At 42.5% G+C, this 12,016-nt stretch overlaps 1 protein-coding gene across 1 annotated transcript in view; it reads right to left on the reverse strand.

Annotated features, from left to right (window-relative positions):
* Positions 1 to 280: 280 nt before the first annotated feature.
* Positions 281 to 12,016, reverse strand: part of Ccdc77 (coiled-coil domain containing 77) — a 32,433-nt gene continuing 20,697 nt past the window's right edge. The window contains exons 8-12 of the mRNA XM_013352898.2: positions 10,251 to 10,399; positions 6,849 to 7,068; positions 3,309 to 3,434; positions 3,064 to 3,216; positions 281 to 1,592 (exon numbers count right to left, since the gene is read on the reverse strand). Coding sequence (XP_013208352.1) covers positions 1,446 to 1,592; positions 3,064 to 3,216; positions 3,309 to 3,434; positions 6,849 to 7,068; positions 10,251 to 10,399 — 795 coding nt within the window. The 3' untranslated portion in view covers positions 281 to 1,445. The remainder of the gene's footprint in view (positions 1,593 to 3,063; positions 3,217 to 3,308; positions 3,435 to 6,848; positions 7,069 to 10,250; positions 10,400 to 12,016) is intronic.

Raw genomic sequence — 12,016 nt, forward strand, 5'->3', positions numbered from 1 at the left:
GGGCTGACAAGATGGCTGCCAAGTCTAACAACCTGAGTTATCCCAAACCCATACAGGCGAAGGCAGAGAACTCCCTCAAGTTGTCCTTTGGCCTCTACACATGCAGTAGCACTCACCAATTCCACCTTAAATAAATTGAAAATAATTTTTAAAAAAGAAAGTAAATTGAGATAAACACCTACACAAGGCATAAGCATAAGACAGTGTGGAACACAGAAATATTTTAAAGTACACATTTTATTTAAAACACTTTGAATCATGTTTTTTAAAAAAATTGACAAAATGTCCAACTTTGCTACTTAAGTATCATTTTGGTTTTGCACTGTCTAATTAAAGTGGCACCCTTTTCCTGAAGACCATTTCTACTGAAGAGCACAGCTGTACTGCCTCCTGGTGGTGGGTCACTGGGACACGCTCACAACACAGTTATACAGCTAAATAAGTGCCATTAAGTATGTCATTTGCTGCCTCCTCCCCTCCTGCCAGGAAGGATTGCCTGGATCCTGCAGGAAGTTCACTCTCCTACTGACACTCAACCAAGCTCAGCAAAACATCTCTTCCTGAGTTTTTGTCATCTTTCTTTGTTTTGTTTTGTTTTTTAGACATGGTGTCTTATAGCCAGGCTAGCCTGGAACTCACCATATAGCCAAGGGTGAATTTGAACTTCAGACCCTCCCACCTATACCTCTCTCCAGGGCTGATTATAGGTGAGCAACCAAGACTGGCTTTATGTAGCTTCAGGGACAGAACCCAGGGTTCTGCATACAGGACAAGCACTTCACCAGCTAAGCTACATCCCACCTCTGCCCTTCTATTTATTTTTATTTTATGTGCATTGGTGTTTTGTCTGGGTGAGGGTGTTGGAAGTCCCGGAACTAGAGTTATAGACAGCATGCACTGCCATATGGGTGCTAGGAACTGAACCCGGGTCCTCTGGAGGAGCAGCCAGTGCTCTTAAATACTGAGCCATCTCTCTAGCACCCCATGACTGTCTTTTTAAATAGAGAAAAGCCTGCCAATATGTAAGAGTAGGATGTCTCCAAGTAATCCAGGCTATAGTTCAGACGCCACAACAGTGAGACAGAAGGTTGGTGCAAGCGCAGCCTTTCAACACCCATCGGTCACTGTTATTTTTTTCTGTCTTTCTTTCCCTTTCTGGGTCTGATGTTTTGTTTTTGTTTTTTTGGAGACAGGGTTTCACTAAGTAGCCTTGGATGGCCTAGAACTTACTATGTAGACCAGGCTGGCCTTGAACCACAGAGCTCTACCTGCCTCTACCTTGAATTTGTGGCAGTTCTCCTGTCTCTGCCTCCCAAGATGTGAGTCATCACGCCCTTAACACCACCTTTATAGAAATAAACATCACTGCTCTGGTCAACTCCATGCCCACTGCCTGGGAACAGGTGACTGTGCCTCAGGAAGCTGACCTCCCCAGAAAGTGGACGTCAACAAAGCCTAAGCTCGTTCTCCAGACCGAACACCTTGGACTTGAGGTTCTTCAGTTCCCCCTGTATCTTATGTGCTCTTCTATTGCTGTCACGAACTTCACACAGAATGGCAAGGTCCTGGTTCCCCTGGGTAGTCACTGTTGCCTACAGAGTTCAGAAAAGAGAAAAAAGAAGAATTATGCTAAGGGGGAGAAATCAAGTCACAAAGAACAGGCTTTGCTGGCTGTTTTCTTTAACCTATGATAAATGCAATCCTAAATTCTCCAGCAACTCATTTTAATAATGAAAATGTTTAATTAGTCTAAATGTTTCGGAGAAGATGCAGAACATCAAGAGTTCACAGTCATCCTTGGCTATCTATGCAGTTTGAGGAAAGCTTAGGCGACATGAAACCATCTCAGAAACAAAATCAAGCAAAACAAAGAGGCAGGGAAGCTCTGGGATAGAGATGAACAACTAACAGCAGGGAAAAGTCCACTACAGCACTGATAAGATCACTCGGTGGGTAGCAGAGGCACTTGCCACCACGCCTGGGAATCTGAGTGGGGACCCAGGAGCCACATGGTGGAAGAAGTGAACTCACTTCCACAAACTGTCCTCTGACCCCCACACATGCGCCACGGCACACATACCCGCACACAAAAACAATAGCAAGACCAATAAATAATATTATTGGTAATTTTGCTAAAAATGATAGAAAGCATTTCTTTTTGTTTTCTGTCAACTTTTTTTAGAACATAGTAATTATTTAGGACTTATGGTGACTGTTAAATCTCCACCAAAGCAATCAAGATATTAGATACTAAATGGTTTCTAGGAAAGTATATCATTACTCAATTATTTTCCCCGCTATAAAAACAGACAATTTTGAGAAAGTCAGTGTGTATGTGTGTTCAGCCATGTACTCAAGTGAAGGTCAGAATGACATCAGACTATCCTCTGTCACCCCCCACAGTCGTTCTTTTGTTTTGTTTCTGAGACAGGGTCTCACTATGCAGCCCTGGCTGCCCTGGAACTTGCTATGAGGACCAGACTGGTCTTGAGTTCAAATTCGTAGAGATCCTCCTGCCTCTGCCTCTTGAGTGCTGGAATAAAGATGTGTGCCTGAGACATGGTCTGCAGTGAGCCTGGAGGCCACCACTTTGGCTATCCTGGCTGGCAGCACATCCTGGTGTCCTCCTGTCTTGATCTCTCCACACTGAGTTACAGATGTGTGTCTATGCTTGGATTTCACGTGGTGGAAGGGATCTGGACTCAGGTCATAATGCTTGCACAGCCAGCCACTTTACTCAATGGGCATCTGCCCAGCCTCCCTCCCCCCAAAACAGACCTAAATCTTTTAATCTTGTTGAATTGGGAGGGATGGTACTTTGTAAGTTTAAATCTGCTTTTCCAACAGGGTGCTCCTGTTGAACTGATGCTCAGAGGATTCAAGGATACTTATCTGTTGCTGTCCAAGTAAGGACACAAAGTGTCCTTCTGGGTTTTGTTCAGTGCCGTGGCCTTCTTGTTCTCTCACCCACCCTCCCGACCTTGGCCATCCTTCTGAGGAGCCCTTCTCACCATCTTTCTACACTCCCACCCCTTTCCTTTCCTAACTCAGAAACATAAATACCTTATAGAGCATTTGCTCCAGGTCTTTCAGCTTCTGCCGAAGAGCCTTAATGTCTGTCTTGAAGCCCTCTACCTCCAGGGCGCGCCGGTGCTCCAGGGACTCATAGCGTTTTGTCATTATCTGTAGGCGCCTACCCATCTTGTTGGAGCGGTCCTGAACAGGGATGAGGAGTTTACAAGGAGGAGAAAAGTATTCCCCAGAGCCGTCTGCACGTCCACTTGTCACACGTGTGAGAGCCTACATACCTTGAAGATCTCTCTTCTCATTTCCTCCTCCTCCCGGATTCGAGCAAGTTCCTCTTCTAGGGAGATGCACTGTTCTTGGTACATGTTGGACAGCTTTTTTTCTTGTATTAGCTTATCCTTCAGAGACTGTAGGCCAAAGGGATAAAAAGGTTTAATGTTCAGCACTATAATAATTAGGTAGTTCTGGCCGGGCGGTGGTGGCGCACGCCTGTAATCCCAGCACTCGGGAGGCAGAGGCAGGCGGATCTCTGTGAGTTCGAGAACAGCCTGGTCTACAAAGGGAGTTCCAGGACAGGCTCCAAAACCACAGAGAAACCCTGTCTCGAAAAAAAAAAAACCAAAAAACCTAATAATTAGGTAGTTCTTTTTTTAAATTTTGTTTGTTTTTACTTTATGTGCACTGGTATTTGTGTATGTCTGTGTGAGGGTGTTGGATTCTGGAGTTACAGACGGTTGTGAGCTGCCGTGTGGTTGCTGGGAATTGAACGCAGGTCCTCTGGACAGCAGTCAGTGCCCCTAACTGCTGAGCATCTCTCCAGCCCCCTCAGGTAATTAAAATAACACCATGGTGAAGAAGGGAGGGAAAGGGGCTGGAGAGATGGTTCAGGGGTTAAGAGCATTGCCTGCTCTTCCAAAGGTCCTGAGTTCAATTCCCGGCAACCACATGGTGGCTCACAACCATCTGTAATGAAGTCTGGTGCCCTCTTCTGGCCTGCAGACATACACGCAGACAGAATATTGTACACATAATAAATAAATATTTAAAAAAAAAAAAAGAAGGGAGGGAAAGATTTCACATTGTGAGCAAATGTGAACACAAATGTGAGGAGACACCCAGGGCCCTGCCATGTCTCTACTTTCCTCTCAAGTATACATAAGCTGATATTTTCAAGATAAAACAACCCAGGTGTCCTAGTTAGGGTTACAATTGCTGTGATGAAACCCCATGACCAAAGCAACTTGGGGAGAAATGATTTATTTGGCTTACACTTCCACATCGTAGTGCATCCCTGAAGGAAGTCAGGGCAGAAGCCCGAGACAGGAGCTGATACAGAGGCCACAGAGGGGTGCTGCTTACTGGCTTGCTCCTCATGGCTTACTTATCCTGCTTTCTTACAGAACCAGACTACTAGCTCAAGGTGTCTCCACCCACAATGGGATTGGCCTTCTCACATCAATCATGATTAAGAAAATGCCCTAAAAGCTTGTCTACAGCCCTTTTTTTTTTCTTTTTCTTTCCAAAATAGGGTTTCTCTGTGTAATAGCCCTGGCTGTCTTAGAACTCGCTTTGTAGACCAGGCTGGCCTCAAACTCAGAGAGATCCACCTGCCTCTGTCTCCCAAGTGCTGGGATTAAAGGTGTGTATCACCACCGCCTGGCCCTACAGCCTAATTTTTATGGAGGCATTTTCTCAATTGAGACTCCCTCTGCTCCCCTCCTCCCATCTGGTAATTCCACCTTGTGTCAAGTTGACATAAAAGTATCCAGCACACCAGGTGTGGTGCTCATGCCCTGTGTTTCTAGCACTCTAGAGATGGAGACAGAAAGACCAGGAGTTCAAGGTCATCCTCAGCTACACAGTCAATTAAAAGACAACCCCAGGCACATGAGATCCAGTTTCAAAAAATAAAAGTATTTTTGGCTGAGAAGAACCACAAAATGGAGCTCAGAATTTAAGTAAGACATTATGTGTCATAACTCTGAAAATAAAAAACATCAACATGTATTATGTATGTTCCATGGAGGAGACAAAAAAACCATCCTTCAAAACCTTAAACAAGCCAGCAAGACAGCTCAGCATTAAGGCACTTGCCATGAAGCCTGGGCCCCACATGGTGGGAGGGAAGAACTGACTCCTGAAAGTTCTCTGATCTCCACATTCATGTCATGGTATGTTCATGCGTCACAAGAGTTATATACACACATGCACAAACATAACATAGAAATAAATGCAATTTTTAAAAACAAAAAACCAAAACACCAAACCAGATCTATATACACAAGTGACATCTATAATCCAGCTACTCTGGAGGCAGACGGAAGATTACTGGAGCCCAGGAGTTCAAGCTTTGCCCAGGAAACAACGATGAACCTCCCACTCAAAATAATAAGTTGGTATGGTACAGCACATACCCAGAATCCCAGCACTCACGATTCCAGAGCTCAGGAGGCAGAGGCAAGAAGATCAGAAGTTCAAGGCCATCTTCAGTTGAGTTGGAAGCCAGCCTGGCTACCTGAAACCCTGTCTCAAGAGGCCAAGAGGAGATTACTGATAACCTTCACATCCAATTATGTTACTTCTTTATACAACCTTTCCAAGACATAACCGTTAGACCTATGCTCATATTCCATGCAGTGACCTGCACAACCATCTATGGCAGGCTTCTGCCAGCACCTCCAGGGTTTGCATATCAGTTCCTCCTTGTTTTTTTTTTTTTTTCTTTCTTTCTCTTGCAGCACTAAGTATTAAACCTAGGACCTTGTATGAGCTACCAGTGAGCTTCGGTCAGCCCTCCCTTCTCCTTGTTTAGTTCACAACCATAATGGGGTCCCTCCTTTTCCTCAAACATATTCCATGAACTTTAAACTATTACCCTCTGCCAGGAATACCCTTCCCAAAATCTATACTGCAAGCCTCAGCAAAAACACCAGACGTAAGAGGGGTGTCCCTAGGTCCCTTTCTAGTGGGGTTCCAACAAGTAATACAATTGTTACTTAATTCTCTTATTAATATGAAATTGCTTGATAAACTATGATTTTTCTTGTTCACTAAAATAGAAACACAATTTCTCATTGTGTTTTTTTCTCAAGGTTCTGTCTACCTTACACAGTGCTGTCCCCAGAGTCATGCCCATTTGCTGAACTAGGAAATGAAGTGTAATATTTTTGTTTTCTTTTTGAAACAGGGTCTCACTCCATAGCCTGGTCTTGAATTCTGTGTAGCTTAGTATTTGATCCTCAAATCCATCATGACCAGTTAGTTATTCTCTGTTATCTATTTCATGACATTATTGCTACTGAGCTTCACAAGCTGAATGGATCTTTTTTTTTAATATTTATTTATTTATTATATATACAATATTCTGTCTGTGTGTATGTCTGCAGGCCAGAAGAGGGCACCAGACCTCATTACAGACGCTTGTGAGCCACCATGTGGTTGCTGGGAATTGAACTCAGGACCTTTGGAAGAGCAGGCAGTGCTCTTAACCTCTGAGCCATCTCTCCAGCCCCTGAATGGATCTTATATAACAATTTATAGGTCTTTGAAATTCTCCAAGTCTCTGACAAGGTCTCGTGTAGCTCAGGCTGGCCTCAAACTCACTATTTAGCCAAGGATAACCTTGAATTTATGGTCCCCCTGTTTCTAATCTCCCAAATGCTGGGATTAGAGGCTTGACCCATCACAGTTAGTTTTATGTAGTGTTGAGGATCAAACCCCAGGTCTCTGCATGCTATGTAAGCATTCTACTAACCAAACCTCAACTCCAGCCCCAAGGAATTCTGAGCTTTTTAACTCTTCCAGGAAAACCACGACATTACCTTAATATACTCATTCTGAGTGTGATGACTCTCATGGAAAACTGGAATAACTTTTCCAAGCTTATCTTCTTTCTTCTTACATTGCACTCTATACTGCTTAATCTTTGCCAGCAAGTGGTCTTTTTCAAGCATCCACACCTTCTCTTTACTTTGGTTCTCAAATCTTAGTTGTAGAAAATCTTTGGTGCTCTCATAGAGCAGTTCTTGGGTGTGATGGAGGCTATGAAAACAAGAACAACCCTGAGCATGAAGATGCTCACACTGCGTAGCTGAAATACAAGGCTAATCTAAAAGAGAAATACAGCTTCTTTAAAAATTGAACAATATGAACTCTCGAACAGCGGCAGCTTTAAAAAGGCACACAGTCTGATCACTGACGGTCTCACATGCTTTCTTAGGCAGTGTCTTGTGCCTACCACGGTCCCTGGTCCGCAGACTTGTGTCTGCAGAAAGCTTTCTGAGGGCTAATTTGAGGGCTTGGGTTAGAAAGATGACCAACAGTGTACACATCGTCCCAAGAAGCGATACAAGGAAGACCTGCGCCACGGTACTCTGACAGAGCACTAACTCTAGGTCTTTATTATTTTTTAATGATTTATATATTTATTTTATGTATATGAGTGCTCTATCTGCATGTATGACTTTATGCCAGAACTGGGCATCAGATCCCACTATAGATGGCTGTAAGTCACCATGTGGGACTTACATGCTGGGAATTGAACTCAGGACCTCTGGAAGAGCAGTCAGTGCTCTTCAGCCCTCCATTTCTTAAGGATCAGAGACAGCTTCACTTTGTTTATGCTATCCTCCATTTGTCAAGGCCCTACACCAAAATCTTCGTATGGGGGGGGGGGCAGTGCTCTACCAGATCCTCAGCTCTCCCCCCTCTTTAAATGTTTATCTTTTATTTTTTTCCTAGAGATTTGCTAAATTGTCTAAGCTACCCTTGAATTTCAATCTTCCTGCCCCAACTTCTTGAGTGGTGGTATTACAGGCATACACCACCACACCCAGCTGAATTCTTGTCCTTTTCTTGAGATCAATTTCTCTATGAAGTTATGTCAATGCTTTATAGTCCATTTTAATTTTTCTGTTCTCTAAATCCTACATCAGTTTTAATTTTTCCTGTCTTATAATTCAGTATTTGCTTATATACTATGTCAGATTTTGAATGTCAACATGCATATTTTTCCTGAGCAAAAGACACCTGGACTTTTTCCTTGCCAGCAGAATAAGAATAATACCATCTACTAGAAATACAAAAGCATTTGCTAGTCCCGATGACAGTTCTTGATACTGGGAATAAAAACATGATGTTTGTATCTCTAAAAAAGTATGTCTTCCGAAATTGGCAACTTTATTGGGTTAACACCAACATCTAGAAAAGTGCTACAGTAAATGATGCTGTTATACTCAGGCATCTGTACTGGCAAGCCCCTGGGGTCCTGACAGGATACCTCCTCAGTGGTAGCCACTAAGAGCACCTCCTGTGCACATTCCCTTTTAAAAGGTGGGCCTTGCCCACTCACGTATACGTCTCTTTCTCTATCTGTCTGTCTGTCTGTCTGTCTCTCTCTTTTTTCTGCCACTCTTGTCCCATGGATCGGTCTTTGTCCCCCTCTCTGCTCTCTTTTCTGCACTTTCTCTTTCCTCTTCCAATAAATCTCCCATAGTAGTTCTGTTTTATGACGTGACTTCTCTTCGTAGTGTTTTTAAATAAGTTACAACAGATGCAATTGCCTGCAAGAGCATTAACTACCGTAAAGTAACCACTATAACTCCCTACTGATCAAACAATAGCTCTTTCCTAAGCCTTTTACAGGGCACTTAGGTATGTTTTATGTTCACAATCACAAACTTTTTTGAAGGTATCCAGATTAAGGAGGAGGAGGGGGACAAGAGAAAGAAAAAAAGGTGAGAATATGATCAAAACATATTATGTACATGAATGAAAATGGAAGAATGAAATACATTATTATGTATAATTAATAAACCAATTTTTATATTCTATAAATATTTGCATAATGAATGCTAAAAAAACATTTAAAATATCACAGCTGGGCTGATGATGTGCTCACATACAAGAACACTTGCCTAACCTATGTACGGTTCTAGATGCAATACCAAACATTGCAGAAAATAAATAAAATATCAGCAAAAGAAAAAAAAGTAACACTCAAAGGACAGTCATTATCACCTTAGGGTTTCAGGCTCCTCAATATATCTTAGGATGATTCATCTAATGCAAGGACTGATCGTGAGCCTGATCAAGTCTGTACAATACTTAGGATGGCTAGTTACATATGGGAAAACTAATATAAAATCACACATTATTCGGGCACACTAGCGGGGCAATTTGGTAGCACACGCCTTTAATTCCAGCACTTGGGAGGCAAAGGCAGAAGGCAGGTGAATTACTGTGAGTTCAAGGCCAGCCTGATCTACAAAGAGAGTTCCAGGAGAGCCTGAGCTGTTAAACGAGAAACCCTGTCTCAAAACAACAAAAAGAAAGGAAGGAAAAAAGGGAGGGAGGAAGGAAGGCAGACTAATCATTAGTAAACATTAGTCATGGAAATGTGGATTTGGTCTGAGTAAGTCTTCAGTTCAGTGATTACTATTGTTTACTGACGTGCTTACTAAAAACAACTGTTCCTTAAGTTTGACTGAAGCACAAACTGAAATAAAGCAACAGGGGAGAAGCTGAGGGTATAGGTGCCAGGAATTGAACCGGGAGACTCTTAATTGCTGAGCCATCTTCTCCATCCCCATAACTATTAATCTTCTCTTTTCAATAATTTATTTTTATTTTATGTGCATTGGTGTTTTGCCTGCATGTATGTCTGTGTGAAGGTGTCAGATCCCCTGGAACTGGAGTTACAGACAGTTGTAAGTGGTCATGTGGGTGCTGGGAATTGAACCTGGGTTCTCTGGAAGAGCAACCAGTGCTCCTAACTGCTGAGCCATCTCTCCAGCCTCACTCTCCCCCTCACTTTCTCTCTTCTTCTTGATACTGGAGAATGAAACCATGGCTCAATACAGGGGATGCCAGGCCACTACCACTGAGCCACATACCTAGCTGAAGAACTATTAACTTTTAACGTGCATAGTGTTAACCTGTGTGAATTTACCTGCACAATGTACTTACTGAACACTTCTGGAGGCCAGAAGTGCTAGATTCCCCTGGAACCGGAGTTACAGAGTTATGTGTGGAGGCTCAAAAACGAGGTACTTTTGTAGAGGCTGTCCCTGTCAGCTGTGTGTCACCTGATGTCTTGATGTGCATGCTGGGAACCAAATCCAGGTCCTTTGCAAGAACAGTAAGTGCTCTTAACAACAGAGCCACCTCTTAAGCCATTCAGAAAAACAGGACACCTGTTAGGGCCATAATTCTTGAGTCCTCACCTTTTGGTCAGCTCTTTGACTTTGTCTTGATTTCTCTGGTGCTGAACTTGTATCTCCTCAATTCGAATCCGTCTATCCTCCATGAGCCCTTCAACTTGTTCTCTAGAAAGTTTTGCCTGCTCTCCCAGCTGTGCCTGAAGCGCTTCCACCTACATGGGCCAAGAAGAATGAGTCAGTTATCAACGCCTGCTTCTACTACTTCAGATTTCTGAAGGTGAGTCCTTCTTAAACAAAGTAAAATGGGTGGAAAAAAAAAGCAACAAAACCCCAATAGTGGCAAAATGAACAGAAAAGTCTGTTTTGATTCTGTGTAGGTGTATTGTACATGCCTGTGCTGTGTGCATACCTGCGTGTAGACATATGAGCGAGTAAAGTGTCCCATTCAATCACTCCCCACCTCCTCATCTCTTAAAACATGGTTTTAAGAAACTCACTGACCCTTGAGCTCACCAAGCTGAATAGCTAGTGAGTTCCAGGGACCGCCCTGTCCACACTCCCCTAGTGGGATTACAAACACGTATTGCCAGCCCAGGATTTTTTCTTTGTAGGGATAGCCCAGCCCCCTTAGGGGGCGTGTTCGCCTCGGGCTAATGTTTACATATAAATCTGGCCAGCGTGAGCCTCGCTGCTCTCTTTTTTGTATTTCCTGCTCATCGCTGGATCCCTGGTGTTGTAAGCTATCCCTTCATTAAAATTTGCTGTTTCATTTTAAGCTAGCCTGGTTATTACGCCGGTAACATTTCTTTTAATATATATTCATATTAAGCTAGCCTGGTTATTACGCCGATCACATTTCTTTTAATATATATTCTATTTATTCATTTGTTTGTTTGTTTATTTTGGTTTTCCAAGAAAGGGTTTCTCTGTATAACATTCCTGCTTCTCCTGGAACTCACTTTATAGACCAGGCTGGCCTTGAACTCACTGAGATTCGCCTGCTCATAAAAGAATGTAGATTTTCTGTTCTGAACTTTTTTTTTTTTTGAGACAGGGTTTCTCTGTGGCTTTGGAGCCTGTCCTGGAACTAGCTCTGTAGACCAGGCTGGTTTCGAACTCACAGAGATCTGCCTGCCTCTGCCTCCCGAGTGCTGGGATTAAAGGCGTGCGCCACCATTGCCTGGCTGAACTTTTTTTAAAAAGCTTTCTCAGACTTGATCAATATCCCAAATTTCCAGGGTCCCCTAAAGATATCATTGCCCCCATACAACAGGAAGCAGTCTGGAGAATACAATGTCCACATTCCCAAGAGGTTTTGGCCATTCAGTGGGTTATGAATGTTTGTCATCATTTAGGGGGGTTGGCAAACAAATAGTTACTGGTCATGGTCAGTGAAAAAGTTAAATAAAGATTAGATTCATGGATCTCTTTCTGAAGGGAAAAAAAGGGGATATAGAGAAATGAGATAAAAGGCGGGTTGTTGAGCCTACTTTTGAACAACCACTAGTCTCACACATTTTACATTGGTATGAATCTTTGTACACTGAGATAAATTTAAAGTTACTTTTGTTATACTATATATATGTTTCTACTCTTTTTAAAGATATTTTTGTATACTGACACAAATTTAAGGTTATTTTTGTTATATATATATATATATATTTCTATTCTTTTTGGTTGTTTTGGGGGGTTTTGTTTCTGTTTCTATTCTTATTTAAGGTATTGTATCTATGCAGCTCATTTATAAAAGTAAAGTTTTAGTCCTTGAAAGCTATTTAGGATAATAAAGTAATACAGGTTAATAGTCAGTCATAACTATCAAACTTATA

Source organism: Microtus ochrogaster, unplaced genomic scaffold (assembly GCF_000317375.1).
Source record: "Microtus ochrogaster isolate Prairie Vole_2 unplaced genomic scaffold, MicOch1.0 UNK1, whole genome shotgun sequence".
NCBI lineage: Eukaryota > Metazoa > Chordata > Mammalia > Rodentia > Cricetidae > Microtus > Microtus ochrogaster.